The 21,174-nt window shown below is 46.4% G+C and overlaps 2 protein-coding genes across 2 annotated transcripts in view; both read left to right on the top strand.

The window, feature by feature from the left end:
- Positions 1 to 21,174, top strand: part of LOC140417969 (uncharacterized) — a 79,443-nt gene that overhangs the window by 45,814 nt on the left and 12,455 nt on the right. The gene's annotated exons all lie outside the window — the stretch shown is intronic.
- On the top strand, positions 250 to 7,961 carry LOC140422047 (uncharacterized). Its single transcript, XM_072507025.1, has 2 exons — positions 250 to 354; positions 5,258 to 7,961. Exon 2 carries the CDS (start codon positions 5,650 to 5,652, stop codon positions 7,003 to 7,005), a length of 1,356 nt encoding a protein of 451 aa, XP_072363126.1. The 5' UTR covers positions 250 to 354; positions 5,258 to 5,649; the 3' UTR covers positions 7,006 to 7,961.

The raw sequence follows: 21,174 nt of genomic DNA, 5'->3' as shown, positions 1-21,174 counted from the left end.
TCCCGATTTCCTATTGGTCAGTCCCCCGCTGACAGATAATGAGGGGCGGAACCCCACGTGGGGGTGGGAGTGACTTTTCCCTCCAGCCGCGCTGAGCTGGTGTCCAATGGGAAAGGCTGGAAGACCCGGACACACAATTGACAGTGCACCGCTTTGTCCCGGCCCCCAGCCAACCTGCACATGCGCATCACCCCCAAAATATGCGCGCGCCTTCAATTCAGAGCTTCTGCCCGGCTCAGGTCAAAGGGAAGACTTGTAGGACCGGAAGGACTCTGGTCCTCCCGTGAATCAGCGCGCGGGCTTTGTGTAGCTGGATATTGAGCTGCACACGGACTGAAACTCCCTCCTGCCTCTGTGAGTAACTCTTATTGTCGTCACAATTATTACAGAAACCAATTTACAAGGCTCCAGGCCTCATTACACTTCAAATTGACGATTAAACACACTTCAAATTGACGATTAAACAGTCACTGAACACAAAACAGCTGCAAGGCACAAGGCCCAATTCCATTTCACAATAACGTTGTAACAGTCATTGAACACAAACAGCTGCAAGGCACAGGGCCAAAATACGTTTCCAAATACCAATTAACCAGTCACTTATCACAACCAGCCACAAGGCACAGGCCCTACGCATAGTTCAAGTAACAATCGAACAGTCACATAACACAAACAGTCGTGAGGCACAAGGCCTCGAAACCCAACGACCATTCTGTGGTAGTATGTATTGGGGGTCATGTGGGACTGGAAGCCCTAATGTCATTGGCTGACAGATCCCGGGTCCTGGTTGGCCGTTGACCTCATGCTCCGCCCTGAAGGCGAAGTATAAGAAGCCGGTGCCTTCCCCCGCAGGCCAGTTTACTATCGGGCTGCTGGGGAACAGACACGCTTAATAAAGCCTCATCGACTTCACTCTATTCATCTCACGGAGTCTTTGTGCGCCACACATTCCAAAGAAAAAAGGATCAAAAAACCACAAGACACGAGTACATTTTGAGGTAACGGCCTCTAAACACATAAAACAAGCAGTCGCGAGGCACAAGGCCTCGGAACCATACGACCACTCCAAAAGTGATGAAATAAAAAACCAAAAATAAAATCCACAAAACACAAGTACATTTCAAGGTGACGACCTCTAAACACATAAGACAAGCAGTCGCGAGGCACAAGGCCCCGATACAATACGGCCACTTCGGAAACAAATATGACCCACAGGGCCTCGATACATTTTAACAGTGTCATATCAAACCCAATCACCAGGCCTCAATTCACCCCAGAAAAGATTTAACAGGATAGAATCAATCACCGAACACTAATCCCCGCTCACCCACCCCCGTTCACCCCGCCCTGCAGCCGACACCCCGGGGGAAAGGCCCCTCCTCGCTAAGAGCACAGACCTCCGGAGAGCCAGACCCGGGCGCGGCGGAGGAGAGAGGGTTCCCCCCTCCTGGACCCCGCCCAAAGGCACGGGACCATTCGGAGGGAGAGCAGTTTCACACCAACTAGCGTTCCACCACAATTACTAATTACCATTTCAGGGAAAACCCGAAATGAGTTGAATGTCATAGGCTGCTAAAGAAAATGAAAGCAAAGAAAACATGAAAACAAAATCCCTTAGTACTCATAGAAAAGTCCATAAAAAAGAGTCCATTAATTTTGCACGTTCCACATCATGACCCCGGCGCTCCTGCCGAAATTTCACAAGGAACAACATGTCCTCAAAGTCCTCCAATGGCAGCGGCCAGAGTCGCTCCAATGTTGGCAACAGTCGACAACGGGGAAGAAAGTCCCAGAGTCAGTCCCAACCGCCCACAGGGCGTCCAGGGGGGCCAAACCCCCGGAGACCCCAGGAACGGCAGCAACCCACCCCGGGCTGCAGGCCGCGGGCCGCCCATTGGGTATCCACTCCCGGTTCCGACCCGCTGCTTCCAGCAGCCTATCCAGCTGCCATCCTTCCTCCATTCCTTCGTCCTCCATTGGGCGAACTCAAAACCGCCGACAGCAAACCTCGCGGTCCGAAGCAGCGTCTCCGCAGCTCAACCGCTGACTTGAAACACGACTGGTCGCAGTACTCCGAAACCGGTCTTCTCCCCTTCCCTCGGGGACCAGGAGCAATGGGCGCCGAGTTGCTGTTTCACCCCATCCAGGAAGCTCCCAGAGGCGGCCTGCCTTTCGAATCGGCCCGGGGGCGGACACCAAGCTCGCACACAACCGCCCAAGCCTCCTCCACTTTTCACCCCAGGAGTTTGGACAGTGTCGGCCATAGCTCCCACAATCCCCCGCGCTGGGGAACCCGCTCTATCCGCCGCACGGGCGGGTGATCAGGTACTGCGCATGTCCAAGGGTGAGGGGAAGCTGCGCATGTGTGGAGGAAAGCCCAGCCCCTGACCTTCCTGTGAGGTGTTGGCTAATGGATAGAGTTAGGACCGGAAGGACGCTGGTCCTCCAATCAGCGCGGGCTTCATGTGAAAGGAGATTGGGCTTCACACAGACTGAAACGTCCTCCTGTCTCCAACATCTGTCTGTAAAACACTTTCTTTTCTCCCTCTTTCCATTTATTGTCTTCAATTGGTGATTTGCAGCAACTGAAGAGAAAGGAAGTGAATCCAGAGAGGGTGCTGACCCTGGAAAGCTTGGCCCAGGTCTCTCTCTCTCTCTCACTCAAAGACATTCACATCCTTTGCTCCCTCAGCTTGACACATTTATTTGTCTGGGTTAAAGGATGGTCTCTTTCCTAATGTTCAAAATTAAAGGTCTGGTTTCCCCAGGAGATGACGGACATTTAAGATGACAGTAAACAGGGCAAATCCAACTCAGCCAATTACTTCTCTGTAGGTCTACTGTCCATCATCAACAAAGTGATGGAAGGAGTCATCAAAGTTGCTATTAAGTGGCAATTATTCTGCAATAACCTGTTCCTGGACGCTCAGTTTGGGTTCCGCCAGGGTCACTCAGCTCCTGACCTCATTACAGCCTTAGTTGAAACTTGGACGAAAGAGTTGAATGCCAGAAGTGAGGTGAGAGTAACTGCCCTTGACATCAATGCAGCATTTGACCGAGTATGGTATCAAGGAGCCCTAGCTAAACTGGAGTCAATGGGAATCTCCACTGGTTTGAGTCATACCTGGCACAAAGGAAGATGGTTGTCGTGATTGGAGGTCAATCATCTCACCTCCAGGACATCACTGCAGGAGTTCCTCAGGACAGTTTCCTCAGCCCAACCATCTTCAGCTGCTTCATCAATGATCTCCCTTCCATCATAAGGTGAGAAGTGGTGATGTTTGTGGATGACTGCACAATGTTCAGCACCATTCTCAACTCCTCAGATAATGAAGCAGTCCATGTCCAAATTCAGTAAGACCTGGACAATATCCAGGCTTGGCCTAATAAGTGGCAAGTTACATTCGTGCTACACAAGTGCCAGGCAATGACCATCCCCTACAAGAGAGGATCTAACCACCACCCCTTGACATTCAGTGGCATTTTCATTGCTGAATCCCCCACAACCAACATCCTGGGGGTTACCATTGATCAAAACTGAACTGGACTAACCATATTAATACTGTAGCTCCCAGGGCTGGGAATCCTACAGCGCGTAACACACCACCTGATGCCCCAAAACTTGTCTACCGGACATCTACAAGCACAAGTCAGGAGTGTAATGGAATACGCTCCACTTTGCTGGATGAGTGCAGCTCCAACAACACTCAAGAAGCTGGACACTATCCAGGACAAAGCCGCCTGATTGATTGCGTCGCCTTCCACAAACATTCAAACCGTCCACCACCAACAAACAGTAGCAGCTGTGTATACCATCTACAAGGTATACTGCAATAACTCATAAAGGTTCCTCAGACAGCACCTTCCAAACCCACAGCCACTACCATCTAGAAGGACAAGAGCAGCAGATACCTGGGACCCCACCACCTGGAGGTTCGTTTCCAAGTTAGACACCACCCTGACTTGGAAATATATTGCCATTCCTTCACTGTCCCTGGGGCAACATCCTGGAATTCCCTCCCTAACAGCACAGGGGATGTAGGGCAGCATGGTGGAGCAGTGGTTAGCGCTGCTGCCTCACGGCACCGAGGTCCCAGGTTCGATCCCGGCTCTGGGTCACTGTCCGTGTGTAGTTTGCACACTCTCCCCTTGTTTACGTGGGTTTCGCCCCCACAACCCAAAGATGTGCAGGGTAGGTGGATTGGCCACGCTAAATTGCCCCTTAATTGGAAAAAATGAATTGGGAACTTTAAATATATAAAAAACAATATTTTTTAAAAAACAGCACAGGGGATGTACCTACACCTCAAGTACTGCAGCAGTTCAAGAAGGCAGCTCACCACTACTTCGGAAGGGAAACTGTGAATGGGCAATAAATGCCGGCCTAACCAGTATTGTCCACATCCCGTAAATTTATTTTTAAAAATTTAATATCGGACAGAGATATGTCTAGTGTTGTTATATGGTATGTATTATATATATTATTGATGGTTCTGTAATAAAAGACATGTATTATTATTTCTAGTTTTGTAAATAGTACTGTACCTACATTATATATTTCCAGTCATACAGTCATTGCAGCACTGACAGAATCCATTTGGGAACTCAAGTCAATGCTGACTCTCTGTACAGCGATCCAGTCAGTCCCATTCCCCCTCGATATCCCTGTTCCCCTGAAAGCTTATTTTCTTCAAGTGACCATCCTATTTTATTTTAATTTATTGATCATCTCGACTTCCACAACCCTTGTGGGCAGTGAGTTCCCTGTCATGACCACTCCATGACTAAATAAAATTCTTCCTCAGAATTTCCCCATCTCTAATCAGTAAATATACTTGTATGGAGATTCTCTACTCTTGTACAGGTTTTAGTGAGTTTAGATTTGTTGATCAGCACCTTCAGGAAAATTGGGAGGAAAAGTAAATGAATACAGCCTGTATATTACACCCATTTTTCATCCAGTAATATAGACATATATCTGTCTGGCAGCCTGCATGAAGTTTTTCAGGTCTCTGTGTCCAGGACAGGAAGCAGTGAGCATGGATCTGTCAATCAGCCTGAATCAGCACCTTCAGGAGAATTGGGAGGGTGAATATTAGATACAGCAGAGTGAGAATGGAGGGAGAGTGTGTGGGATGGAGATTTAGAGCATTTCAGGGAAAGAGAGAGGAAAGAATGTTCGATAGAAACTAGAATTGTCTGTTCTGAGTTTCTATCCTGTACTGACAATGATTACTATTGTAAAATCTGTTCACAGGAAGTTCGAACGAGAGGAGTTTGAGGCCAATATCTCAAACTAAATATCACGTCAAGAACTGACTGAGTCACTCAATTCTTGGGATCATTGGCCTTTGAATCTAGAAGGAGAAATGTTTGTCTATTCTGTCTGTTTCAAGAGATTTTAAACATCAGTGTGTCTGGAAAAGCACTGAGACACACATGCATACCCGTGTGAGACTGTTACAGAGCACTGACTGTGGAAAGAGCATTAACCAGCGACACAGCCTGAAAAAATACTTCACCATTCAGAGCAGGGAGAGACTGTATAGGTGTTCTGTGTGTGGACGAGGCTTCAACTGAACGTCCAACAATAGGAATTCGGTGTGTGGACGAGGCTTCAACTGATCGTCCAACGTGGCGAGAAGCAAAATGATCCGGACCACGGGGAAACCATGGAAATGTGAGGATTGTGGGAAGGGATTCAGAGCCCCGTGCGAGCTGGAAAGGCATCAACGCAGTCACACTGGAGAGAGGCCGTTCACCTGCTCTCAGTGTGAAAAGGGATTCACTGACATTAGCAGCCTGCGGAGACACAAACGAGTTCACACTGGAGAGAGGCCGTTCACCTGCTCTGACTGTGGGAAGGGATTCACTCAGTTATCCAGCCTGCAGGGACACCAGCGAGTTCACACTGGAGAGAGGCCTTTCACCTGCTCTCAGTGTGAAAAGGGATTCACTGACATTGGCAGCCTGCGGAGACATGAACGAGTTCACACTGGAGAGAAGCCTTTCACCTGCTCTCAGTGTGAAAAGGGATTCACTGACATTGGCAGCCTGCGGAAACACGAACGAATTCACACTGGAGAGAGGCCTTTCACCTGCTCTCAGTGTGAAAAGGGATTCACTGACATTGGCAACCTGCGGAGACACGAACGAGTTCACACTGGGGAGAGGCCGTTCACCTGCTCTGACTGTGGGAAGGGATTCACTCAGTTATCCAGCCTGCAGGGACACCAGCGAGTTCACACTGGAGAGAGGCCTTTCACCTGCTCTCAGTGTGAAAAGGGATTCACTGACATTGGCAACCTGCAGAGACACGAACGAGTTCACACTGGAGAGAAGCCTTTCACCTGCTCTCAGTGTGAAAAGGGATTCACTGACATTAGCAACCTGCGGAAACACGAACGAATTCACACTGGAGAGAGGCCTTTCACCTGCTCTCAGTGTGAAAAGGAATTCACTCAAATTGGCAACCTGCAGAGACATGAACGAGTTCACACTGGAGAGAGGCCTTTCACCTGCTCTCACTGTGAAAAGGGATTCAATGACATTGGCAACCTGCGGAGACACGAACGAGTTCACACTGGGGAGAGGCCGTTCACCTGCTCTGACTGTGGGAAGGGATTCACTCGGTTATCCAGCCTGCAGAGACACCAGAGTGTTCACACTGGGGAGAAGTCGTTCATCTGCACTGTGTGTGATATGGGATTCACTCAATTATACAGCCTGCTGAAACACAATGTCACTCACATCAAGAGCAGGCCCTTTAAATGCTCTGACTGCAGGAAGGGTTTCAAAAGCTCTCAGCTACTGATGTCCCACCAGCGCGTTCACTCTGAGGAGAGACCGTTCAGCTGCTCTCACTGCACAAAGAGCTTTAGAACCTCATCCAACCTGATGAAACACGAGCGAGGTCACACCGGGGAGAGCCTGTTCACCTCTCCGACTGGGAAAAGATTAACTCGGTCATCACTTGCTGAGCCACAATGTCACTCACACCAATGAGAGACCCTTTAAATGCTCTGACTATGGGAGTGGGATTAAAAGCTCTCAGGTACTGATGTCCCACCAGCGCATTCACACTGAGGAGAGACCGTTCAGCTGCTCTCACTGCACAAAGTGGTTTCAAACATCATCCACATTGCGGAGACACCAGCGAGTTTACACTGGAAACAAGCCATTCACCTGCTCTCACTGTGGGGAGGGATTCACTCAGTCGTCCAACATGCTGAGACACCAAAGGGTTCACAAGTGATGACGGGTTGGATTCTGCTGTTATTCCTGCTGTTAATCACATCCAGGACTGAACCTGGAGTGGGTGGAGGGGTTTGCCTCCTCTTCAAATCCCTCCCTGGGCCTATTTTCTGGCGCGGCCGGCCCCTGAACACCTACTCCATCTTGAGTCGGGAGCGGCGTGCTAAAGAAGTCCCCCGCGCATGCACAGGATGGCGCGGCCCAACTGCGCATGCGTGGGTTGGCGCGGCACCCATTTGGCACCGCGAAAGGAGGCTGGAGCAGCGTGAACTGCTCGAGCGCCGTGCCGGCCCCTATGGGGGGCAGAATCGTACGTAACCGGGCCCGGTTTACGACTGCATTCATGATGGCGCGAACTCTTGGGCCCAATATTGGAGAATCGCCCCCAAGGTGTTCTGCATTAACCTTGCTTGTTGCTAAGGCTTTGCTACATTTTGTGAATGTTTCTGTTAAGGCTGCAAAACTTTTTCATTACGAGATGTATTTGTAGAACAACGGTTTATTCATTACGAGGGCTTTTATGCAACTTTTCTTGAAACCGTGTTAGATTCTGACACGTATTAAGTTGCTGTACAGCAATTCTCATATTTTTATCAGAAACAATGACTTTGCCTTGTGGATATTCCATTTTCTGTCTGTATGTATACTGAATTTAAGAATTATACTGCATTGATTCTTCAAGGTACCAATAAATCAGTGAAGCAATAAATCTGTCATCGATTAATGAGCCTCTTCCTTTGACCTAATGGAATCTTTACTTTTTCTTGTTAACCACGGTTGCGTCACTTTTCCTGTTGGATATTTGTTTCTTAAAGGAATCTATATTTTATGTAAATATGTGATAATTCTTTAAATGCAATTGTATCATTACAAATTTTATTGTAAGTTCCTAACCAACTGCAGACAACTTGCCCCTCATGGCTTGACAGTTTCCTTCTGAGACAGAACCATGTAACCACCAAAGCCTATCTTCATCTGAACTGCATGCTTTGGGGTTCCAAACAGGAACAGGAACTATCTGTCATCTACCTTCCAAACACCCTTTCACTCTGTGATCCTTGTGAAATTTGAAGCCAAGTATTTGCCACAAGGCTCAAGAGCATCAGCCCACTGGAGGCAAAGTCGTGAGACCGGCCAGTCCAGCAGAACAAAATCCCTCCGACCCTCCCCATTGACCAACTGACAGAATGAACACAATGCTGTTCTGGGTGTAATTGAGAGTAGCAACAATAACAGCAGAATCCAACCCCTGTAATCACTTGTGACCTTGTTGGTGTCTCAGCAGGTACAAGGAAACACAGAATCCCTTCTCAATTTGAGTGCAGGTGAATGCTCACTCCCCGGGGTGAACTGGCTGATGTCTCCGCAGGGTGGATAAATGTCTGAATCCCTTCCCACACTGAGAGCAGCTGAATGGCCTCTCCCAGTGTGAATGCGCCAATGAGCTTCCAGTGCAGATGGAGCTTTGAATCTCTTCCCACAGTCCCGGCATTTCCACTGTTTCTCCATGTTTTGGGTCTCCTTGTGTCTCTCCAGGTTAGACAATTGAAGCCTTACTCATCCAGAGAACACGTGTACAGTCCCTCCCCGCTGTGAAGCTCTGTAACTGGTTGAAGCTCTTTCCACAGTCAGTGCTCTGGAACACTCTCACTCGGGTGTGTGTGACCCAAAGAATCAAGTGACTGTCAGATCAAGATGTGATGTTTGGGATTTCTGACCGTAATACCTCCTTTTCTAATATCCTGGAAAAACAATTTACAAAATACATCACTGCAAATACAGGATAGAAACTCAGAACAGACAGTTCTAGTTTCTCTGGAACATTCTTCCCTCCCTTATTCCCCAAAAGCTGTAAATCTCCATCCCACACACACTCCCTCCATTCACTGTATCTAATATTCACCCTCCCAATTCTCCAGAAGGTGCTGATTCAGGCTGATTGACAGATCCCTGCTCACTGCTTCCTGTCCTGGACACAGAGATCATAACAAATAGGAGCTGCAGTCGACCATTTGGCCCATTAAACTTGCTCAACCCTTTATTTGTCGTATGAGGAACGGTTGAGGACTCTGGGTCTGTACTCGTTGGAGTTTAGAAGGATCAGGGGGGGATCTTATTGAATCTTACAGGATACTGCGAGGCCTGGATAGAGTGGACATGGGGAGGATGTTTCCACTTGTAGGAAAAACTGGAACCAGAAGACACAATCTCAGACTAAAGGGAGGATCCTTTAAAACAAATGTGAGGAGGAATTTTTTTCAGCCAGAGGGTGGTAAATCTGTGCAACTCTTTGCCCCATTTGAGCTTTCCTCATTTGGGAAGGCCCACGTGCCTCGGACACCAAAGACATGGCCGGTAGCGACAAGCCCCACCATCAAGGTAACGGATTTAATTGGACATTATCGATCAAGGCCAAATCACTGAGTGTCTTTAAGACAGAGATAGATAGATTCTTGATTAATAAGGGGATCAGAGGTTATGGGGAGAAGGCAGGAGAATGGGGATGAGAAAATATCAGCCATGATTGAATGGCGGAGCAGACTCGATGGGCCGAGTGGCCTAATTCAGCACCTGTGTCTTATTAGTGTCACAAGTAGGCTTACATTAACGTTGCAATGAAGTTACTGTGAAAATTAAGGCTGAACCAATCCAACCTTGGCTCCCTTACAGAATTGAAATCCGCACCACCCCCTCCCATAATCAGCTGGTGAGATTTGACCATTTTGAAGGCAGTGCTGGATAGATTCTTGATGAGCAAGGGAGTGAAAGGTTATCGGGGGATCGGTGGGAATGTGGAGTTGAGGTTACAATCAGATCAGCTGTGAACTTATTGAGGGAGCTGCTCCACAGTTTGGTTGTGGGATGCAGAATGTATTGATCCCATAACCCGACTCATTCCACTTCCCTTTCTCTTTCCTCTTTTTGGAGGTCATGTTTGGCTGATCCCACATGCTATTTACACTTATGAACCTTTTGGTGTTTGCTGCTACACAAAATCGGGCTGCCCTAAAATTCGGCCCCTTCAGTGAACCTCTGAGCACCTGGGACAAAACCGAATAGAACCGACCCCGCTAAAATTCGGCCGGTTAAGAAAGCCTCAATCACTGTATTAAGTTGATCTTTTCTCTACACCTTCCTACAACGTAACATTATATTCTGCAGTCTCTCCTTCCTTCCCTATTTACGGTATGCATTGTTTGTACTGCATGCAAGAAACAATACTTTTCACTGTATCCTAATACACGTGACAATAAATCAAATCAAATCAAAAAAACTACATTTACATCATGATCAAAACATATACACAAAAACAGGCAAAGAATTATACAGTCAATAGGAAAGACAATCGGGCGGGTGTCTATTCTGCACTGGTTGCCTGCTCACTTCAGGGATTTGGTTCTTCTTGACCTTGGATGTCCTCCCCGGGTCTTCAGAAGATGTCTCTCCCTTGGAAGGTGTTATCGTCTCTTTTGCAGAAGATTAGGAGCAGCAAGGGGTTCTTCAGCAATCTCGGTTTCTGCAGATTGACCAGAAGTTGCGGTCACATGATCGGGTAGTATGGATGGTGGTTCATCCTGAGGTAGTTCTAGCACACACGGTACTGGCACATTGATGGATGTCTCTAACAACTGATCTGTGTTGTCTCCACACTCGCTCATCTTCAGTTTGCACAATGTGGGAGACAGGGCCAGTTTCAGACAACACAGTTACAGGGACCCTCTTCTCGCTGGTGGAGCAGCTGCAGACCAAAACCTGCTCTCCTAGTCCAAAAAAGCATCTTTTGGAATTCCCTTCTCTTCTTCAGGTTTGTGACTGCTGATTGTGTTCCACTGTCTCAGACGTCTCCAGGGGAAATGTTGGTCAGATGTCGTTCTCAGCTTCGAGGTGCGACGATGCGTTTCCAGCACAGATGGAGATCTGAATCCCTTCCCAGCCACCACATTCTACGGTTTCTTCATGGTGTGGGTGCATTTGTGGCTCAGCAGGTTGGACAATCAGTTCAAATGTCATCCACACACAGAGCACATGTACGGTCTCTCCCCGCTGTGAAGGATGTGATAAATTTCTTCTGCTTTTTAATTAGTAAAAGCTCTTTCCACAGTCAGCGCTCTGGAACACTCTCACTCGGGTGTGTGTGTCTTGGTGCTTTTCCAGTCACACTGATGATTAAAATCTTTTGAAGCCGACAGAACAGAAAACATTTCTCCTTCCAGATTCAAAGGCCGATGATATTCCGGTCTCAAGGAAACGAGTGAATCTATCAGATCGAGGCACATTTGAGATTTCTGTCTGTAATTCCTCCTCTTCTAATATCCTGGAAAAACAATTTACAAAAGACATCACTGTCAGTGCAGGATAGAGATTCAGAACAGACAATTCTAGTTTCTCTGGAACATTCTTTCCTCTCTAATTCCCCAAAAGCTGTAAATCTCCATCCCACACACTCTCCCTCCATTCTCACTCTGCTGTATCTAATATTCACCCTCCCAATTCTCCTGAAGGTGCTGATTCAGGCTGAGTGACAGATCCCTGCTCACTGCTTCCTGTTCTAGACACAGAAACATGAAAATTTAAATGCAGGCTGCCAGACAGATATATGTTTATAATTACTGGACTAAAAACTATAGAATCTACCGTGCAGGAGGCCATTCAGCCCACCGAGTCTGCACCGGCCCTTACAAAGAGCACCCTACTCAAGCCCACGTCTCTACCCTATCCCCGTAATCCATAACCGAGTAACCCCCACTTAATCTTTTTGGACACTAAGGGCAATTTAGCATGGCCAATCCGCCTAACCCACACATCTTTGGACTGTGGGAGGAAATCGGAGCACCCAGAGGAAACCCACGCAGACACGGTGAGAACGTGCAGACTCCGCACAGACAGCGTTTGGTTCATTGATCTGAAAAGGAAAGTCACATAAAGTCAGCACAATTGGGCACAGTTGGGAATGTTTGCAACCAATCCCTTTGCAAACAAACATAGAACATAGAACATAGAACAATACAGCGCAGTACAGGCCCTTCGGCCCACGATGTTGCACCGAAACAAAAGCCATCCAACCTACACTATGCCATTATCATCCATATGTTTATCCAATAAACTTTTAAATGCCCTCAATGTTGGCGAGTTCACTACTGTAGCAGGTAGGGCATTCCACGGCCTCACTACTCTTTGTGTAAAGAACCTACCTCTGACCTCTGTCCTATATCTATTACCCCTCAGTTTAAAGTTATGTCCCCTCGTGCCAGCCATATCCATCCGCGGGAGAAGGCTCTCACTGTCCACCCTATCCAACCCCCTGATCATTTTGTATGCCTCTATTAAGTCTCCTCTTAACCTTCTTCTCTCCAACGAAAACAACCTCAAGTCCATCAGCCTTTCCTCATAAGATTTTCCCTCCATACCAGGCAACATCCTGGTAAATCTCCTCTGCACCCGCTCCAAAGCCTCCACGTCCTTCCTATAATGCGGTGACCAGAACTGTACGCAATACTCCAAATGCGGCCGTACCAGAGTTCTGTACAGCTGCAACATGACCTCCCGACTCCGGAACTCAATCCCTCTACCAATAAAGGCCAACACTCCATAGGCCTTCTTCACAACCCTATCAACCTGGGTGGCAACTTTCAGGGATCTATGTACATGGACACCTAGATCCCTCTGCTCATCCACACTTTCAAGAACTTTACCATTAGCCAAATATTCCGCATTCCTGTTATTCCTTCCAAAGTGAATCACCTCACACTTCTCTACATTAAACTCCATTTGCCACCTCTGACAAACAGCAACGGCCCCAGAACAGATCCTTGTGGTACTCCACTTGTGACTGTACTCCATTCTGAACATTTCCCATCAACCACCACCCTCTGTCTTCTTTCAGCTAGCCAATTTCTGATCCACATCTCTAAATCACCCTCAATCCCCAGCCTCCGTATTTTTTTGAAATAGCCTACCGTGGGGAACCTTATCAAACGCTTTGCTGAAATCCATATACACCACATCAACTGCTCTACCCTCGTCTACCTGTTCAGTCACCTTCTCAAAGAACTCAATAAGGTTTGTGAGGCATGACCTACCCTTCACAAAGCCATGCTGACTATCCCTGATCATATTATTCCTATCTAGATGATTATAAATCTTGTCTCTTATAATCCCCTCTTAAAATCCCCTCCAAACAGAGAAGTTAACCCTTTCCACTGACAGCACGGTGACAATTTGCATTTTAAAGATTTGGCTTTATCCCATTTCTTATCTTTCAAAACAGGGTGTTTGAGAACGGGAGATATGGGAGTTATCTCCAAACTGATTTCAAATACTTGTGTCTCTGATATACAAAGACAATATTGTGTGAATGCAATTACTATTGGACAGTAAAGTTTCTCCAGGACTCCTGAATGAGACTGATAATAATTAATAGGATGGCCCACTTAGAATAAGATATAGAGAAAATCACATCACCCAATGGGAAATGGGATAACTCACCCTGGGGAGAGTTCAATAGAATAGAACAATGTTATATCGATGTACATTCTAGTGAAAATCAGTGTAGATCAGACAAATAAATTGATAACTTTCTCTTGGAGATAAATATGTCCCTGCCTCTGAACTTTAAAAGATAAACTGAATTGATTGGCCATCGACTGAGGCATTGGAGCCATGCAGGGAGAGAGAAGTACAGATCCTCCGACAGAGACCCCCCCCCCCGGGCCAGACTTTTCAGTGAGAACACCTGAAAGGCCAAGAGTGACGTGTATGGCACATGGAGCCTGATACTGGGATTCCAGTGTGGGTGTGCAGATGTGGAAATGCATGGTGAAGCTGCACTGAAGAACGGGTCCCAGACATACTCAGCTATTCGATAACAGAACAACATCGAGCGATTAATGTGATCAGTAGAATGAGACAACATTTTAAATCATTATGATATTGACTCATATTCCACTGAAAAACTGACTTTAAAACAATCAGAATATAATTATACACACTTGTATCTGTCAGAGGGAGTGAAATTAAAGTGAAGAGGGATCTAGAATCTGGATTTAGAAAATATCCACAAGGTGAAGGTAGCTGAACAGAGAGCTGGAGAATCTTTAAAGTCCGTGCATGAACTTCTGTTTGAAGCAGATGTATTTTCAACATGCCAATAATTTGGAATGGTGTGAGATGCTCTGCAGCTGGGAAAGATGAATCTAAGTGAACAGTTATCACATTTTACTGGAAAGGTTTTTACTTTTATTCTTGGTGGCAGCTCAAGCATTTGTGTTGCTGATTCTGATAACTTTAGCAGTTTTAGTATGTTATCTAAGTGTGTTATCGATGTAATCAAGAAATTATGAAAACAAGCTTGTAGTGTAGAAATAGGTGGGTTGATCAGAAATCAGTTGAGAGAAGTCAATAAGGATATTCACTTCTCAAGACGGGAAGATTTGTAAGGAATAAATGATAAAATATTAAGGCATTTATTGAATATTATAGGAATAGCTCACTTCCTTTCTCGCCTGTGAAGAAATCTCCCACAGCAGCTTGCTGGGTGACAAACACAGGACAGACCTGTTCTTTCTGCCCAGGACTGGTCTCTAACACAGGCTCTTAAATTGACATTTCTAATCCTGATATGATTGGATCTCAGGATCCATCCGCAAACCATTTGTCTGTGTAAAGGTTAAAACAGGAAGAGATTTCTAAAAAGATCCATACTGGCTTCACCCAACACCCACACTGGCTTACAGCAGTGAACCATCCAGAGGAGACTGCAGCCACTAGTAATGGAGACCAGTACTCATTCTGCATCATCCGTCTGTCCTCTGGGACTGGGAAATCATTCTCAGGCTGTATGATGTTTTGTGTGTCCATTATGCATCATTTTTAAACTGTTTCTTAATAAACCAGCGTAAAATCGCATATTAGCTTGGTCCCATTTTTGGGGTTATCTGTGACTCTTGGATCAAGTATCTCACCGATCACTGCATGCTGTTCTGGTCACGATATTATAAAATGATACCGAGGCACTGAAGAGGGTGCAAAGAAGATTTATAATTGTGAAACCAGAAATGTGTCGGTACATATAAAATATCAGGAAAGGATTGACAGGCTGGGTCTCATCTCTCCTTCGAAATGAAGGCGGAGGGGATAACCTAATAGAAATCTTTAAAATAATGGAAGGTTTTGTGAGAGAGGATATGGAGAGAATGTGGGGAAGAGCGTAACTAGAGAACATCAATACTTTATACACATGATATGGAGACACCAATCCATATCGACATGTGTTCCAGATTTTAATGTAATTGTCCAATACAGAAAACACAGTATTTTGTGTCTGTGTGGGTCTCACCCTCAAACCCAAGGAAGTAATAAGGTATGAGAATTGAAATAATCTAGAGTTAGAAAGGAGAAAAGTCCAAAAAATGGAGCAATCTGTGACAGGACACAAATTAGTTGCCTCTTATCCTGGAGAAATTAAGGACCCAACAAAGTGTGTGTCTGAAACATTAATTCATTTGACAAATATCAAAATATTGAGCTCCAACTGGTAACAGGGATTATTATCAGCAGAAACAAACTCCAGCTGTCAGAATGAACATGGTTCAGTCCTGGATGTGATTAACAGCAGCAATAACAGCAGAATCCAACCCCTGCAGTCACTCGTGAAGTCTCTGGTGTCTCAGCATGTGGAATGACCAAGTGAATCTCTCCCCACACACAGAGCAGATAAACGGCCTCTCCCCAGTGTGAGTGCGTTGGTGTTTCAGCAGATCAGATGTAGTTTACAGCTCTTCTCACAGTCAGAACATTTAAAAGGTTTCTGATCACTGTGAACAAGTTGATGTGTAGCAAGGTTCCATAAGTGAAGGGATCTCTTCCCACACTCGGAGCAGGTGAACGACCTCTCTCCAGTGTGAACTCTCTGGTGTCTCTGCAGGTTAGATAAATGATTAAATCTTTCCCCACACACAGAGGAAGGGAACAGCCTCTACCCAGTGTGAACCTGCTGGTGTGTGAGCAGGTTGGCTGACTGAGTGAATCCCTTCCCACACTCTGAGCAGGTGAATGGCCTCTTTCCGGTGTGAACTCACTGGTGTCTCAGCAGATCCATTTCACTTTTGAAGCTCTTCTCACAGTCAGAACATTTAAAAGATCTCGTATTACTGTGCACAAGTTGATGTTTCATAAGGTGTGCTGACTGAGTAAATCCCTCTCCACACAGGCAGCAGGTGAATGGTCTCTCCCCAGTGTGACTGCGTTGATGAGCTTCCGGCAGGGATGGAGATTTGAACCCCTTCCCACAGTCTCCACATTTCCACCGTTTCTCCATGGTGCCGATGACCTTGTGTCTCTCCAGATTGGAGCCTCATTCACACACAGAACATCGTGTACAGTTTCTCTCTGCTGTGAATGATGTGATGTTTTTTCAGGCTGTGTAACTGGTTAAGGCTCTTTTCACAGTCAGCTCACTGGAACACATTCACTTGCGTATGTATGTGTCTCGGTGCTTTTTCCAGTCACACTGACCTTCCCACAGATAGAAGACCAACATTTCTCTTTCCACATTCAGGGGCCGATGATATTCATATCCTGACAAATCAAAAGGCTCTCAAACTTTGAGTTTGCTGTCTGTAAGTCTTTCCATTCCAATACCCTGTAAAAAGAATCAAAGTAGAATGAAACTCAATAGACAGCACAAAAACAGGTCATTGTACCCAGTGTCAGTGTATATATTCCCCATGAGCCTATCACTTCTCTCTGTCTGTAGGTCTTTCTATTCCTTTCTCTCTTGTGTCTGCAACTTGCTAAGTGCATTCATGTTGTTTTCCTCAACCAGTCCCTGTGGCAGCAAGTTCCACACCCTCTGGATAAAGACATTGAATCTAACCAGTACTATCCTGTGTGGCCGCAGAGCAATGCTGCCTCTTTTCTCAATTTCCTGCAGAGGCTGAAAAAGCGTTGAACCCAGCAGCATTACTCTTGTCTGATCATCTCTGGAAAGCAGGCGTACCAGAAAAGTCAGCTCAGCCTTCACAACACTCAGAATAAAGCCGATACCTTGTCAAGGAACTGCAATGAACCACAAACAACTATTTGTAGGAATCCCTGTCTGCCTATCCTCCGGTAAAACATCTTGAGATGTTAGTGGCGATATGTGAATAAGATGAGGTGTTTCTTCATTCAAGTTTCTCAATTGGAATTCGACACCCTTGAAGGCTGTGGATGCTCAGTCGCTGAGTATATTCAAGACTGAATTCAAGAGATTATTGGATACAGAGGGAAAGAAGGAAAATGGTGACAAGGAGAAAAAGTGGAGCAGGCTCTATGTCCTCCAACTGCTCCTGTTTATTCTGCTCTTAAATGGCCCCTGATGGACAGTGTCCTCTTTACATTTAGTAAAATGACCAATAACGATTTCGGATTTTGTTTTGGTTCCATTCAGGTTCCGAGAATCGTAGAGGTGCATTGCACAAGAGGGGGTGGTGGGGGTTGTTCAGCTCATCTTTCCTGTGCTGACTTTTAGAAAGAACGGACTTGTTCATCCCTCAGTCCAGTTTCATGTCCCTCGCCTTGCACCTTCTCATCCTCAGGTAACTATCCACCTCTCTTTTAAAATTAATTAGTGAATCGTATCGCTGCCTTTTCAGGCAGATCCTGGAACTCACTGAGTTTTGCTCAACTGCCATTGTGATACAGGTAGTTCAGTGAAGGTTTTGCAGTGGGCAGTACGAGAGTATTTCAAAAATATCAACAGAAAAATATGTTTAAATATTAAAATTATTGGATGGGAGGGTAGAGCTGGTCCAGGGTTCAGAATGATTTTTCTCCTGGTCACTGGGACCCTGAAGCCTCCACTTCCTGTTCCCTCACCAAAATGGCCGCACATGCGCCGTTTTTACCAAGTTTCTACTTTGTTTCTACCAAGATGGCGGCCGGTCACCCTGGGTCAGTGGGCCGACACTAGACTCTGGACACTTTGGGAGCAGAAGGGGACAAATAGAAGTGGAGAGGCAGGAGGTAAAGGAGACAAATTTTATACAACTACAACTTGAACAATAACTTTGACAGAATCTCAAACCCCCAACTTTCCCAAAGTAAGAGGTGTATATGAAAACCACCACCTCCAATTCACACATCGTCCTGACTTGTCTGACATCCAGAATTGGGTGAACAGACATTTCCTCCAATTAAACATTGGAAATAGTGAAGTCATTGAGTTTGCACATTCTCCCAGTGTCTGCGTGGGTTTCATCCCCACAACCCAAAGATGTGCAGCGTAGGTGGATTGGCCACGCTAAATTGGAAAATAATAATTGGGAACTCTAAATTTATTTTAAAAAATAAATAGTGAAGCCATTGTCTTATGGCCCTGCTACAAACTCCATTCTCTAGTCACCATCCACCTCCCTGGAAACTGTTTATTTTATCCTTTCACAGGGAGTGGATATTGCTGGGAGAAATCATTGCCCACTCCTAATTGCCCTCGAGAAGATGGTGGTCAGTTGTCTTCTCAAACTGATGTAATGCATGATCTGTAGGTTGAGCCACAGTGTGACCAGGGTGGGAGTTCCAGGATTTTCACCCAACAACAGTGAAGGAACAGGGACATAGTTCCAAGTCAGGATGTTGTGTGGCTTGGAGGGGAACCTGCAGGTGATGGTGTTCTCATGTGTCTGCTGTTCTTGTCGTATGAGGCGGTCACAAGTTGAAAAGTACTGTCCAAAGAGCCTTGTTGAGTTGCTGCAGTGCATCTTGTAGGTGGTACGCGCACTGTGTGTGACTAATGCAGATTTCAATGTCATATTTGACCAGAAGATGAGCTTTTGACTACATATTTGCACCATCACTAAGACTGTTTATATCCAGCTCAATAATATTGCCTGAACTAGCCCACACCTCAGTGTATCTGCTCTGAAACCAACATCTATGCAACTGTTATCTTTAAACTTGATGATTCCAACACACTCCTGAACAGCATCCCAACCTTTATCATCTGTAAACTTGAGATCATTTGCTGCCCATTTTCTCACTCTTACCAATTCACTTTTCACTTGGCGCAGTCTTATCAACTGGTTGAACTGTTGATTACCAGAGGCAGCAGCAACACATCCAGCTCTACCTGGCCCTGCTCGCCTCTGCCTAAACTGATCACTATTTCTGGATTGTTCCTGGAAGCAAGGACAACCCAGATTCTGTTCTTCATGATCATCTTCTTAAATCTCTCTCCTGACTTCGAACAAGTGCAAGGAGCTCATTGATTTCTTTGTCACTGACACTGAGATCATCCGTTCAGCTGAATCTACTCCCAAAAGTTATTTGTGAACTCGCCTGTGTCTCATTAGGTTTTGTGACAGCGTGAATCCCTTCCCACACATGGAGCAGTTGAAAGGCCTCTCCCCGGTGTGAACTCGCTGGTGTGTTAGAAGGTCAGATGAATTAGTAAATCTCTTCCCACACTTGAAGCAGATGGGCGGTCTTTCCCCAGTGTGACCACGCTTGTGTTTCAGCAGGTGTGATGAACTGCTGAATCCCTTCATACACACAGAGCAGATGAATGGCCGCTCTCCAGTGTGAATTCGCTGGTGTGTGCGAAGGTTGAACAATCGATTAAACTGTTTCCCACACATGGAGCAGGTGAAAGGTCTCTCCCCTGAGTGACTACGCAGATGAGTTTCCAGTTGGGATGGAGATATGAATGCCTTCCCACAGGCCCCACATTTCCATGGTTTGTCTATGGTGTGGATGTCCTTGTGTCTCTCCAGGTTGGACGATTTCACACCTGTAAATTTCAAATTTCCCATAAAAAGAGTTTATGAACATCATCATTGTCAATACTGAATAAAAATGAAGGACAGACAATTCTCGTTTGTATGGAACAGGTTTTCTGCACTTCTTTCTGTGAAACAGTAAATCCTCATCACATCCATTCTCCTTCCTCCCTATGCTGGAATCCAAACCCCAGGGTGACAAACCAGCCCACATTTTATGGGCCATATTTGAATCCACTGAGATTTGCTGCTTGGGTGTCTGACTCGTCAACTGGACCTATGTAGAACTCTGTTCCAACCATTCTGGCAGCCAACCACCCCCTCCCTGGCCTCACATTTCTGTCAGCAGCCCACCCAACACCGCCCACCTCTTCACACAGACCCATGCAGGCTTACCTTTAATTTTCACCATGAGAGTTTGTCAGTCTGCCAAATCTTTCAAACCACCTTCAAAATTCCATTCCTTACAGTTTACCCGCTCCCTCCACTCTGGCTGGGTTCAGTTCTCAAGTCCCTCTGTGCAGTGAGAATAAATCGGTAATTTTCTCTCCTGGTCACTGGAATCCTGATGCCCCGCCCACTCTGTTGTTTCACCAAGACAGCCGCAGCTGAAGCAAACAAGCCCCGGGAGCTGCAAAATCAGGATCTGCGGGTTCTTCTTGGTGGGTTGGGGCCCCCAGCGGGTGTTTGTGAATCCTCCCTGCGCACCTCCCAGGGTTTCCTTCCTTTCCAGAGATCAGAGTCCTCATTGAATTGAGTGCGGTGTGAGCTCTTGTTTATTGTCCCCCCTCCCCCATCTTCTGATGTGAACCATCCTCCAGTCGCTGAAGCTCGATGGTGACCGTTAACCTGGGCTTGTTCGCAGGAGGGAGAAGCCCCGCAGCTGCAAACCAGGGAGCTGACAATGATTGTGAAGGGTTTGCGGATCCTCCCTCCCACCGCCTGATGCTAACTTTGCTTCCCCGGGACAAAGGACTCTCCTCCAGACGAACAATAGCATTGCACCTGCGCGCTACTGTCTCACCTCAGCAACCGCACTGCGCATGCTCCAGATCACAATGCCCAGGGGAATGATTGACGGCGGCTCAGGACCACGAATAATAGGGGGCAGGACTGGAGGACCGAACGGTTGCGGCTGGTCCTACAACCAATCGGAGCGAATGAG

This window comes from Scyliorhinus torazame, chromosome 5 (assembly GCF_047496885.1).
Source record: "Scyliorhinus torazame isolate Kashiwa2021f chromosome 5, sScyTor2.1, whole genome shotgun sequence".
Classification (NCBI taxonomy): Eukaryota; Metazoa; Chordata; class Chondrichthyes; order Carcharhiniformes; family Scyliorhinidae; genus Scyliorhinus; species Scyliorhinus torazame.
Note: the sequence above shows the minus strand (reverse complement) of the source record. Positions and strands in the feature narration are given on the sequence as shown.